General features: G+C 47.8%; 2 protein-coding genes across 2 annotated transcripts in view; one reads left to right on the forward strand and one right to left on the reverse strand.

Annotated features, from left to right (window-relative positions):
• Positions 1-12,941, reverse strand: part of LOC116836373 (NACHT, LRR and PYD domains-containing protein 12-like) — a 596,145-nt gene that overhangs the window by 250,852 nt on the left and 332,352 nt on the right. The window lies entirely within an intron of this gene.
• LOC116822635 (NACHT, LRR and PYD domains-containing protein 3-like) overlaps positions 1-12,941 on the forward strand; it is a 142,829-nt gene that overhangs the window by 29,193 nt on the left and 100,695 nt on the right. Inside the window, exons 7-9 of the mRNA XM_075065028.1 lie at positions 1,504-1,674; positions 4,746-4,916; positions 7,126-7,296. Of these exons, the coding sequence (XP_074921129.1) occupies positions 1,504-1,674; positions 4,746-4,916; positions 7,126-7,296 (513 nt within the window). The remainder of the gene's footprint in view (positions 1-1,503; positions 1,675-4,745; positions 4,917-7,125; positions 7,297-12,941) is intronic.

The raw sequence follows: 12,941 nt of genomic DNA on the forward strand, positions 1-12,941 counted from the left end.
GCCTTATATAGGCTTTTCCAGGTGTAAGAACACTCCTTTGTTCCTACTGTGGAAAGTTACAGCAAAATGGAGTCTGCAGTCACATGGGCCAGTTTCTGCACACTTTGCTGAGTCACAGGGTGTAACTGCCTTCTCTCGATGGGTCAGTTGTGTAGCTAATGGTCCTTAATGGGCCATCAAGCAGGCTAAGCTGACACCAACTTGTCTGGGGTATTACCTAGAACTGCAGCATCAATTTGAAATACAGACAGTATACAGACTAACACGGCTACCCCTCTGATACTAGACAGTATACAGTATACAGTCAATATTCATAACTTCAACTACAAAAATGATACAGACATACAGACAGCATAATCATAACCAGTAACCCATAGCCTGGTCTTAGACAGCTTATATGACCCCCTTTACGTAAGATTTGGTGCCACTACAGAACCTTGGTTGCAACCCATGTTCTATATAGTCCCAGTTTATATCAATAACGTCACACCCAGCGACATGTTTCTCTCTAAAGCCGAGGTTCCCTGGCCCACTGGAAATGCAGCCACGCTCTACCCCCTGCTTTCCTTCAGCTTTCCGCACATGCCCCTTGTGGGGTGCAGGGTAAAGGCCATAACAGATACACATGGAAATTCACACAGTGGTGCCTTCCAGGTTCACACTCCCAATATGGACAACCCCAAGAATGAGATTTATTGTTGTGTCTGGAGGAGGGGCCACGCACTGGTCTAACATGGCTTTAAGATACCTATACGAATCCTAGGTTCTGAGCTGCTCTGGGGGCTGAATGGCCCCAATGTAAAACTAGACAGTTCTGAGGGCTGCTCTGATTCACAGCTCCCCCTGCCAGGGGCTGCTCTGCAGCAGTGGAGAACCCTGGCTGATGGCACAGGCTAAGGCCACTCTCCTCCAGCCTTTTAGCCCCACCCCAGAACAAGCCTCCTGTATCAGGGATTGTGGGAGGGTCATCAGGTTTCTCCCCCCACCAGGCCTGGGGTTTTTAGAGCCCCATCGCACCATTCCAGCCCTTGACCTGGTTACCCCCCTTCCCATGCCCCCCTCATTTTCTGACTGCTACCTCCTGTGTCCCACTTTATTTGCACCCTGTTTTCTTTTTGCTCCCCACATCACTTTGGGTTGTTTTTAGTTTCCTGTCCAGTTTGCTATCCGTGGAGACCAAGGGATGGTAATATTCCCCAGGGATAGCCTGGCTTCAGTATCACGGGAGGCAACAGGATGTAGAAGCCATGGTTATTAGGGGCAGCCTTTACTTTCACATTCAAAAGCTAGGAGGAAATATTAGCCATTGATCCTCTTATCCTCATTCTTGTGTAGTTCCTCTTTTTAAAGTTAAATGTTACCCCCCTTTAAACTCCAGCTGTAACACTACAATTCCAAATTAAACAATCCTTTTCTAGACTCCGACTAACAGTGAGGGCAAGACAGGGAGGGGAGCATAAACAACCAGTCATTTGACTCTCTGTATGTATCTGTCTCCTACAGGTTGTGGTATTGTCATCTCACAGCTGATGGTTGCAGGGATCTCTCCTCTGCTCTCAGAACTAACCAGAGTCTTACAGAGCTAGACCTGGGACACAATAAACTGAGAGATCCAGGAGTGCAGCTGCTGTGCGAAGGACTGACACATCCCAAATGCAAACTGCACAAAATAAGGTAAATAACAGCTGGTTTCTGTAACTAACACCTGTTAATGTGATGCTGGCTGGCTAGGAAACAGTTTCCCTGTCCCACAAAAATGTTTGAAACTTTCGAAACTTTCCCATTCTGCCTCAGGAGAAAACCAAGACCGTTCAAAAATGTTCATGAACAGTGAAAGAAAGGGGACATATGCAACCCCTTGTCCTTGTCCTTTGGATCCCTTCTGAGCCATTGCCTCCATGTGCCCCTGTCTGAACCTTGGCAACTGCTCTGTCACCTATGCCTCTACACTGCTGACAACTCCTGTGGCAAAAATAAACTCTTGTTCATCGCTACTGACACAACCTACAGATCTCAGTGCTGAGGTGCTCGGTCCTGTCGCAGGGCAGGGTGACTGCATCGGTGTTTCCCCTCAGCGGGTCATTAAGGGCACCCACTCTTAGCTTTCAGCTCCTCAGCTGTTACCGCTCTTGGACTGAGATACAGGTCTCTCTTCCTTCTGACTAGGGTATTCCCAGGCTGGACAGTTCACTGACTTTACTGTGTCATTCCCAGCGCAGACAGGTTGCCGTAGAACACCTGCTTTCTCTTCAGAGATGGATAAGAGTATAATTGCTACAGATATAAGTTACCGCACAATTCTTTCTAAGCAAGCCTACTTTATTCCTAAGGTACAAAGCATTACAGAGAAAACTTTAAAACAGTAAAAGAACCTCCATGCCTGCTAATAAGCTTAGCAGAGTTCATCCCAACTCTCACAGGGCCTCTGGCAAGTGCAGTCTTTTAATACCCCTCCTCCAGGTCTCATTGTGTTTACAAGTTCATCAGAGCTTCAGTTCAGAACAAGCATGCTCATAACATGCTCAGTTCCCTTTTCCTACAGTTCAGGGGTCTTTGAACTGGAATTTCCAGAAGCAAGTAGTTAGTATACAAAAGGGTCTCTCTCCCCAGGCCATATCTTCAAAAGGTTGACTTTTAGAGGAGGAGAATTTGTATTCCCCTCACCTCAAGGTATTTCCTAAGGAAATCCACTTCAGTGGTCTTTTTGGATGAATACATGTGAATTTCCTCATACCTTCCAGAGATTGCATTAATCTTGTCTTTCTGCTAAAAAAGTTTCATACAATCTCACAGTAGCACATAAACATTTTGCATTTGAAATAGAGTGAACTCCAAAGAGGTTACCCCAAATTCAGTGAGGTTTAACTTAATTCAATAACCTTTATCTCAATTCCATAACTTTTGTTCAAGTTTTACAGGATATTTTCATAGAATATTAGGGTTGGAAGGGACCTCAGGAGGTCTTCTAGCCCAATCCCCTGCTCAAAGCAGGACCAACACCAACTAAATCATCCCAGCCAAGGCTTTGTCAGGCCAGGCCTTAAAAACTTCTAAGGATGGAGATTCCAACACAGGTGGAATGTGGAATCTGTCAGTGCATCACAGGTCCCTCGAGGTACACATACAGCTCACTTCATATCACAGCAATAGCTTTGCCAAGCTGCTCCATCTAAGTCTCCACCATTCAACACAGCTACACTTTACACAGTGAATGCAGCTGGAACACATGCAGATAAATATGCAAATAAAATCCGTAGAACACAGCACACTCAATAGCACCTTTTCTCTTAGTCCTTCATCATATCTACTTATTATAGACTTTAAGGCCAGGAGGGACCATCAGATCATCTAGTCTGACCTCCTGTATAATATAGGCCATAGAATTTCACCCAGTTACTCCTGTGCTGAACCCAGTGTCTTTTGTGTTCGACTAAAGCATCTTCCAGAAAGACATCCAGTCTTAATCTGAACACTTCAAGAGAGGGAGAATCCATCACCTCCCTCCATTGCCAAACCTTTGCTCTGTCCTTACTAACCCACTCCCAGGGGCTACTCCCAGCTCCAGGGGCCGGAGTTAAAGTTGCTCTGTAAGGGTAGCAGGTAGTTGTGCTTTGTATTTCCTTATTGTCAGGGTCCAAGTTCAGCCACTCTCCATTCTCTAGAAGGGCAGGAGACAGCACTGGGCAGCCTTAGCTGTGCATTAATAAAATTTGGGGGCATTTAGTTAGATACTTTCATCATGTCCCCTCTTATTCATCTTCTTTCTAAGGTGAACAGTCCCAGTCTTTTCAGTCTCTTCATATGAACGTTCTTCCAGGAGCTTGGTCATTCTCATCACTCTTCTTGGAACCCCCTCCCTCCAGTTCTGCATGCAGTGTTCCTGTCATGGGGTGCACCATTCAGTGATTGTGTGGCACCTCCTCCTGGTCACCCCAGGGATTAGCTCTTCAGGTGGATGCCCCCTTCTGTGGTTTGCTCACCATTACACCATCTTTGCAGCTCCTCTCTTGTTCCAGGAACTGCAGTGTCCTCTTTGTGACTTAGCCCTCTGGCCAGGTCACTCAGCACTCCTGCTTTCGGAGTACAATCCTTCAATTCTCTGTCACTCCCACGGTGACCCAAGCAGTCTTCCTGTTCACTGCCCTGCCAGTCTATGCCATGCCCTTAGTGGCTGGTAGGGGAATCCGGGCCCACCCGTTCCAGTCCAGAGACCCTCATCCCAGAAATTCCGGGCTTTCCTCTCCCAGCCCTCACTGCTTCTTCCATGGACTGCTTCTTGCAACTTCTTGTTCCCCTCCTTACTCTGGGTGTGCCGGCTCCAAACCCTCCTCCTTCTTCCCAGGGAGTGACTGCCCTATCCCAGCAGCTGTCTGCTACCAGCTCCTTGGCTTTGGAGGCCCCACCTATTCCTGCCCAGCTGAGCCTGGTAGCCATGCATTCCTTGCTCCCTGGCTCTCCCTCCAGGTATAGCCTGTGGAGTTAATAGTCCTACCTGGCCGCTGTAACCCTTTCCCATCCTGCGTAGGGTGGACACCCCATCACAGTACTATAATATTTTCAATGATATTTCCTGTCCCATTCCTTATGCATCCTAACATCTGTTAAAAATCTGTCTCTTCAGCATGTTTAGGTTCTCAGCATCTACTACCCCTCCACTAGAATGACATCTTCTAAAACAATGTTTCTAGGAACCCACTGACAGCAGCAAAAGCTAATTTTCTAATCTGTGCACCTGTCTCCTGCAGACTGAGGTGTTGCGAACTTGCTGGTGCTTGTTGTAGGGACCTCTCCTCTGTGCTCAGTGCCAACCCGTTCCTGACAGACCTGGAACTGAGTGATAATGAACTGGGAGATACGGGAGCGCAGCTGCTGTGTGCAGGTCTAAAGCATCCAAACTGCAAGCTGCAGAGACTGCGGTAAGTATTGATCCATTTCAGTGGATCTGAAAATTTCTGACCCAACTCTTGCTTCTGCCCCAGGAAGGGCTCCTTGTGGTCACACAGGAGTCACTTCTTGTTCTTCAAGTTTTCTTTTTAAAGCCCTGTTTTATTTAATTCATGCAGGAAGAAAACATCCTTAAAAACAGATTTTATAGTTAAAAATCATTGATCTGTTCAATCATGGTGCAACATAACAGGTAGTCTACTCTCCAGCCCTTGTCACATGTTAGTTGCTTCTGTCATTCATCACCTGGTTTGGAGGTTTGTGGCAATTCTCAGGGTACCCAGGACTTGTTACCCTCCACCTCTAATGAGAGGTGGCCTTGCTGGTGATGACTGGGTCTCAGTTCACTGACACTGCCAGCCCTTCAGCCACTCAAGCTGTCTCCTAGTCCTAACTTCATGTTAACTTCCACTTCCACACAAGCTGTCTCCTAACCCTAACCCCACTCCTGGTGTTCCTTTGAATTGTTCCCCTCTAATATCCAGCCTGTGGTAACAGAAATTCCAAATCCTCTGCACCTGAAGGTGCAGTGTACCCCAATTTACCAGTTTCAGCTTAAACCCTGTAAAACCACACAGCACTTGTGACCATTTGTAATAAAGCAAGAGAAGATTTATTTAAGAGAGAATAGAGAAATAGTAGAGAGCAATGGAACCAAATAGGTATAATATAAAACAAAATCATAAAATGCAAACCTGGATGTACACTAATTAATAGTTACCTTTCCTATCTAATAAATCTACTTTACCTCAGCTTGAGTGTATTGCAGAGCTAGCTGGTTTCCAAGAACCAAGATCCAAACATTCATGAATGCAACCCCATCCAGAAGGGGTTTTCCTCAGTGAATAGATCCAGAGTGCCTTTGCTACACTTTGTTATACTGAAAACAATGGTTTGTCTTTATTCATAGCCAGTGCAATCCCATGCCTGCTGTAATGATCCTTTTCACATCCGAGTGGTTTCAATCATTTGTCATGGTCTTTGTTGGTTTTCCATTGACTCGGAAACGTTTTCCATTGATGTGACAACACTGCCTCCTGCTAGCTGAAAAGGGGGGGGGGGGGTGACAATGCCCTCTTGCTTGATAGAGTTATCACTGAGACATGTTACCCCAGATATTGAGAGGTCTGGAAGGTGGTTTGGGACAAAGGATTCCAGTCCCTCTTTGGTAGCCAGAGAGGATGCAAAGATCCTGGATCATCAACAATATGGGTGTTTGGTGTCAGAACAATCAGGTAGTTTGGCTTCTGGGTGGAAGGGTTTCTGTTCACATTAGGGATAGTTAATAAATTGTCTTGATCCCTGAGATTTTGGAGCAGGAAAGCTTATACCGAAATAATAGCTCCATTTGCTCAATCGGAAGGGAACCAGAGTGCTAGCCATGAAGCACAGTGAACTATTTCCTAGATATACCCATCTGCATTTTGTTCAGATTACCCCAGCCTACTGAAAAGACACCCACAGTGTGCCCAGTCCCTTCAGTTCAACAGAACATTCACTGGTGCAGTACAGGGTAATTGACATAAGGGGCCCTCAGTTCTGTACTTTCAAGTGTGTCTCTATTAATGGCAGTGGGTTAGCTCTAGAGTTACACCAGTGTAAATGGGAGTGGAACCCTGCCCAACAGGTATAAACAGAAAGAATCCTCACAACTGGCTTTTCAAATTTTTGTTCCCAATGCTCATTGCTGCAATCTCTCCCTGCACTCCCACAATATAGTGATTATGTCAAACATAGGCACCAACTCCATGGTGCTTTGGGGCTGGAGCACCCATAGGGGCCGACTCCATGTGTTCCAGGGCTGGAGCACCCATGGAAAAAAAATAGTGGGTGCTCAGCGGCCACCAGCCACAGCTGTTTGGCAGCAGCTGCTGATCAGCTGTTTGGCGGCTAGGTGAGGCTCTTGGGGGAGAGTGGAGAGCAGTGAGTGGCGGGTGGGCGGTGCCTCAGTGGAGAGGTTAGAGTGGGGGAGGAAGAGGCAGAGTGAGGGCGGGGCCTCTGGGAATGGGTGTAGTGGGGCCAGGAAGAGGTGGAATGAGGGTGGGGCCTCAGAGGAGGGGGCAGAATGAGAGAGGTGCTTTGGGGTGGGGGCAGAGCAGTGGTGGAGAACCCTCAGGGAAAAAGAAAACTCAGCACCTATGATATCAAAGATAAGCCACTGTTCTCTATCTCTTCATCCAGGTTGGTGGACTGCGGACTCACAGCTGCTTGTTGTGGGGCTCTCTCCTCTGCTCTCAGAGCCAACAAGACCCTGAGAGAGCTGGACCTGTGGAGAAACAAACTGGAAGATAGCGGAGTGAGGCTGCTGTGTGAGGGACTGAAACATCCTAAATGCAAACTGCAGAAACTACAGTAAGCAACAGCTGGTTCCTTTAGCTTATGCCTATCAGAACGGTAACACTGAAATGGTTTTACAGCAATCAAACACAGCTGCACGAGACAGCCCAAGACCAGACCTTGCTCTCCTCATGCTATGTGGTGGAGGGTGCCCACACTCTTCTGAGTCTGGCTTCACCCTGGGAACTGTTCTCAGCTGGCTGTACGAGATAAACAAACATTAATGATTCCTGCATATTCAGCTCTCATTCACATTTCAGGGGTAGGTTTAGCCCAAAGTTGCTGAACCAGCAAAGCTGCTGAAACCTCAGTTCCCCCAGTGATTGTCTTATTGAGACTGCAGAAGGTAGTGTAAATAGGCATGCTAGGATCATGATGCTACCACAGTAAGAGAGCAAGGATATTTCAGCACCATCTAATCTTTCTAGGCATAAAGCAAAACAAGTTACCAGAAAAAAAATCTCTACCCTGCCATTCATACAACTTGACTGCATAAGTTTGCTACCCCAGCTGCTATTCTCATAACTCCAGTCCTGCACACCTGTCCCCGCATCTCCCCATCAGTTGTTTTGTAGATGATGTTAAGAACATGATATTGACTGCTGGGTATGAAGGAGGGCTCACCTGATTGCCCTTAGTTCTGATCAGCTTATACATCTTTTCCGAGTCGGACTATACTCCCTAGGCCCCCAGCCATGCAGTCTGGCATCTGTAGCAATTGCTAGCCTCGCTGGTCCCAGCAATAGGAATCCCTGATGAAACCTCAGGGGATGAATCCACCAACTGGGTTTGGAAATTACTGATTAGTTAGTTGTGATCTCTTCCTGATGTGGTAATAGGATTTTTGAAGTCCTTGTGTGGAATCTGGCCCTGTGCAAAGTGTGCACACAGGAGTCTGGTGTGTTGAGGATTTGGGTCAGGACTGGTGAATTAATGAGGAGATCATCCATTCCTCTTTGAACGCCTTTTGTGGGATACAGCATCTCGGGCATCAAGCTGTGGAACTGCCCTGAAAAGCCATGTCCATTGTGGGGTGAATGAGTGTGTTTGCATGAGGATGAATTTCTTCTTCGAGAGATGTCCCTGTGGGTGCTCCACTCTAGGTGTCGGTGTGCCCCTGCGCCTTTGATCGGAGATTTTTTACAGCAGTACTCCTACCGGCCACGCATGCTTAAAACCTGTCACTCACTCTCACTCACTCTGAGTATATTTACTAGAGAGCATGCACGGCGGGTACCTCAGTTTCCTTCTCTACCCGCCCCTGGCTTGAGACGGGCTCAGCAGACTCCTTTATATTCCTTCCCATCTTAAAATACCTGTAGTTAGACAGTTTTTTTCCTGTTCTTAGCTGTTCGTTAGTAGGAAGAAGGTAGGTAACACTATTTTAAAAAAAAAATTCTCGTCCTGTCAGCCGCTTCAAATATGCCTGGCTCAGAGCTTTAAGCACCGCTCCTCTTGTAAGGACACTATTCCTCCTTTCTGATGGACACTCCAAGGTGTATAAAATGCTTGGAGACTCATATTCCCCAAATGCTCTTCACTGCACCAAGTTAAGCTCTAGAGCTAGGAAGGACAGACAGTTAAAGCTAAACTCCTTTTTACTCCAAAAATCCTTGCATCCGCCTCAGACCCTGGCGCGGGACTGTGCCTCTCTCACGCACCAGCTCTTAACCCTTCAAAAAACTGAAGAAGAAGCTATAAAGAGAGCACTCACATCGAAACAAAGCTTCACTGACAAACCTCTCCTGTCAGCTCATCAGTTTCCTTACCAGCGTTCCCCGCCTGAGTACTTTTGACGAGCCGGGCTCCTCCGGTTACCGCGCTAAACCCGCCTGTTGCTTTTTGGCGCAGCTGCGAGGCTCTGGTTGCCGAGGCGACAGGCTTTTTCAGTTGCCTGCCTCGATTTGTTGGCACCTAGTCGTGCACCTGCGATGAATGCAGGCACGGACAACGAAGGCACCGGCAGAAGCCTAAAAAAGAGAGAGATGCGTCGGTTGTCATCATCACAGGTTGGTGGTAGCGGAGGAAAGGGACTCCAGACACAAGAGGTCTGCGGGACTGTCCACCAATATGAAAGAGTCCTCAACCCAGGGCTAAGCGGTGCATGGTAGCAGTAAAGCTTAGTCTGTGCATTCTTACTGGAGGGCTACATTGGATTTGTAACCACACGGGCCAGCCAAGCATTGGAAGCTACGTCTGTGGAGATATGCATCTCTGGTACCTACGAAAAGTGCACTTCGAAGGCATGTGCCCAGTAAGTTGGAGGCAGTCTTGGGCGGCGCGACCCGAAGGGCTGCTGTGAAGCCTTGTAGCCACAGTTTTTAGTAAATTTTGTTTTGAAAACGGGTCAGGTGGAAAGGGATGTCGTCTTACCCGTCTCCGGGGGGCATCTGGTAGTCGAAGCTTGCTCCTAAAAGTCCAGGTATGTTCGTAGTAGCGAAGTTTAATGGTGATTTTTCTCGTTTATTTGCAGGCCCAGTGATGAAAGCACTCGATGGTGATTTTTGGTGAAGCGGTAGGGCCTCAGCGTGATACGCCTTGTGGAGGCTCCTTTACGAAAGGCAAATGCCCAGGTAAGAAAATATTATATTAACCCTCCCATGTTCCTGAGGTAGGCCGTGACCACCGCTAGAAAAAGTTTGGAGAAGAGACTCGTGGGGGCAGTGGAAAAGGCCAATGGTAGAACTCTGTAATTGGGTAAGCACCGAGCCAAGGGTAACGGAGAAAACGTTGCTGTGCTGGGTGTGATAGTGGACATGAAAAATGAGGCATCTTGTAGGTCGAGAGGGCTGAAAACCAAATCGCCCGCTTCAAGGGCTGGAATCTATAGGTGGTGAGAGTAACCAGTCTTGAACTTTGTTTCTAACAAAAGTTGTTGAGATCTCCTGAGAGTTGAGTGATCGGTCACCCCATTTTCTCGCTTAGACATTGCTAAAAGTTGCTAAGCTCTTGTGCTTTGCGGTTAGGTATGCCGCCACCATAATGGTGTTAGTAGAATTTCTCCAGTTTCCCCATTGGGTATGGTGACTATTGTATGGCCTGCAAACGGTTAGGCTCGAGTCGATCAGCACCCAGGTGAAGGAAATGTTTAGTACTTCTTGCTGGAGGGTGTGGCTCTGAGAGTGTCCCTGTAAGAGGGACGGGGAGAGGAGGGTGGGTGGGGGACGGCTAAGGAGAGGAAGAGAATGGAAATACCTGTTGTGAATGTACTCTTAGAACTCCACTTCTCGGTGATGGCGGTAATATTCCGCCTTGGGTGAAAAAATGGCTGATAATGAGCAGTCCAAAGAACAGTTGTGGGGACAGTACCCTCGCTGGAGTAGGGGCGATTTCTTATGGAGGACCCTTGACCAAAGGTTCAAATTATGCTTATTATTTTGAGGAAGTTGGGCCCCGTCATCCGGAGAGAGATTGGGTGTCGCTTCTAGGCGCAGTTACGGTAGTTGCCATGCTTGATCCTGAAGTTCTCGGGAAATGTGGTAATTGAAGGGTAGCACGGACTGGTGGGAAGGTTGATTATCTTACGGTCGCTTTCTGTTTGTAGGGCTGTCTGGATACCTAAGGATCGCAGAGTCGCCCTTGAGTCTTCAATTGAGCGCAGTACTCATTAGTGGTGGAAGCCAAAGAGTTTATCACCATCAAAAAGGTGAGATCCTCATGGTCTCTTGAACCTCGGAGGAAAGAGAAGAAGAGGATAGCCAGAACCTTGCGCATGACATACTGCGTAGCCGTGGATCTTGCTGCAGTCTTGATGAATACCAGAGCTGCTTGAAGAGCCGTGCGCGGATACTGATTTGGCCCTCGGAAACATAAAGCTGTAAACTGTTGTTTCTTGTTGTTCTGGGATAGTGTGGTTACAATTATAAGTCCATAGAACCTTAATTTAAGTTTCTATTGGTCGTACGTTGCCAGATTATGGCGGTATAATGGCAATTTGAAATATATGCAACATTGACAGAGGCATATACTTTACCGACCCACAGGTCTATTGCGCCGTTGCCCTCCTGTGTGTGGTGGTGAGAGCGTTTCTCCTTTGTATGGGCGGAAATACTGTGATATGTTTGCTTTTCTCTTGATGGCTTGCCATTCCACTACCAAGAGGAGCTATTGGGCGCCAGGAGTGTGAGAAAAGGAATTCAGATCCGCCTTGAGGGAATGAAGTATTTCCGAGCCTTTTTCGCCTCGGTGCTCTAGCAGGATAGGTGCTCTTGTGGCTGGAGTCTGCCAGGTGGATTATAGCAGGTTCCATGGAAGGGCTGAGTTAATTAGTAATGCCAGTCTGGAATAGATGAAGATTGGTGCAGGATGTCTGTTAAGCTCCATCGTGTGCTTGCGTCCAGGCTACTTTCTTCCAAATGATTACTGCAGCTTCAATTGGCAACCACTTCTGAAGAAATCTTGGAATATTTGAAAAATCATCTGATGGCAGGGGAGGGGAAGGATCGAGTAACCACCGTCTCTCAAGAGCTATTGGAATCAGCGTGTGGTACGTCAGAACAGGACCTCAGAGTATTGATCTCTGGGAGGGAAGGGATGCCGGCCAGAGTGCGTCAAGGATTTAGCGTTCCTGTGCAGTGATGGAGGTAGAGTAGGCACGGACGTGCGCCGGAGGCGAAAAGATGCCACCGGGGAGAGCCAATACTGCCATGGTGATATGGAAAAGGCATAGGAAGGTGCCATCCAGGAGGTTAAACACCCACAGAAGGAGGTGGGGGTCTTGAGTTGTGGGGGACGTTTTTCTTGTCATGGGGAAGAGACTCTGAAGGAGTGAATTCAGGATTGCAGCTGGCACAGCACCCGTAGTTCAGACTCCCTCTCACTGGAGGAAGGCTGTTCGGACCCCGAGTCATTTGACATAGAGAAGCCATCCCCAAGAAAGGGCGAATTGCAATGAGGTGACACTAGGGAGTCAGCATATTTTGATCTCATTTGAAAATGGGTAAATTCAACGGTGGGGCAGTAGTAGGCGAAGGCAACATAGAGATCCTGTGAGGAAACCCGGAGCTGGCCCGGAGTTTTTTGTCTTGCTCCGTGCCAAAGTAGCGGAGTAATGCCAAGTGCCGGCGAGGTGGTGCCGTGCTATTAATAGGCAGGCTGCAGGCTTCTGCCGGTGCCTTCGTTGTCCGTGCCTGCATTCATCGCAGGTGCACGACTAGGTGCCAACAAATCCGAAGGCAGCGCAACTGAAAAAGCCTGTCGCCTCGGCAACCAGAGCCTCGCAGCTGCGCCAAAAAGCAACAGGCGGGTTTAGCGCGGTAACCGGAGGAGCCCGGCTCGTCAAAAGTACTCAGGCGGGGAACGCTGGTAAGGAAACTGATGAGCTGACAGGAGAGGTTTGTCAGTGAAGCTTTGTTTCGATGTGAGTGCTCTCTTTAAGCTTCTTCTTCAGTTTTTTGAAGGGTTAAGAGCTGGTGCGGAGAGAGGCACAGTCCCGCGCCAGGGTCTGAGGCGGATGCAAGGATTTTTGGAGTAAAAAGGAGTTTAGCTTTAACTGTCTGTCCTTCCTAGCTCTAGAGCTTAACTTGGTGCAGTGAAGAGCATTTGGGGAATATGAGTCTCCAAGCATTTTATACACCTTGGAGTGTCCATCAGAAAGGAGGAATAGTGTCCTTACAAGAGGAGCGGTGCTTAAAGCTGTGAGCCAGGCATATTTGAAGCGG

This window comes from Chelonoidis abingdonii, chromosome 4 (genome assembly GCF_003597395.2).
Source record: "Chelonoidis abingdonii isolate Lonesome George chromosome 4, CheloAbing_2.0, whole genome shotgun sequence".
NCBI classification, from domain to species: Eukaryota; Metazoa; Chordata; order Testudines; family Testudinidae; genus Chelonoidis; species Chelonoidis abingdonii.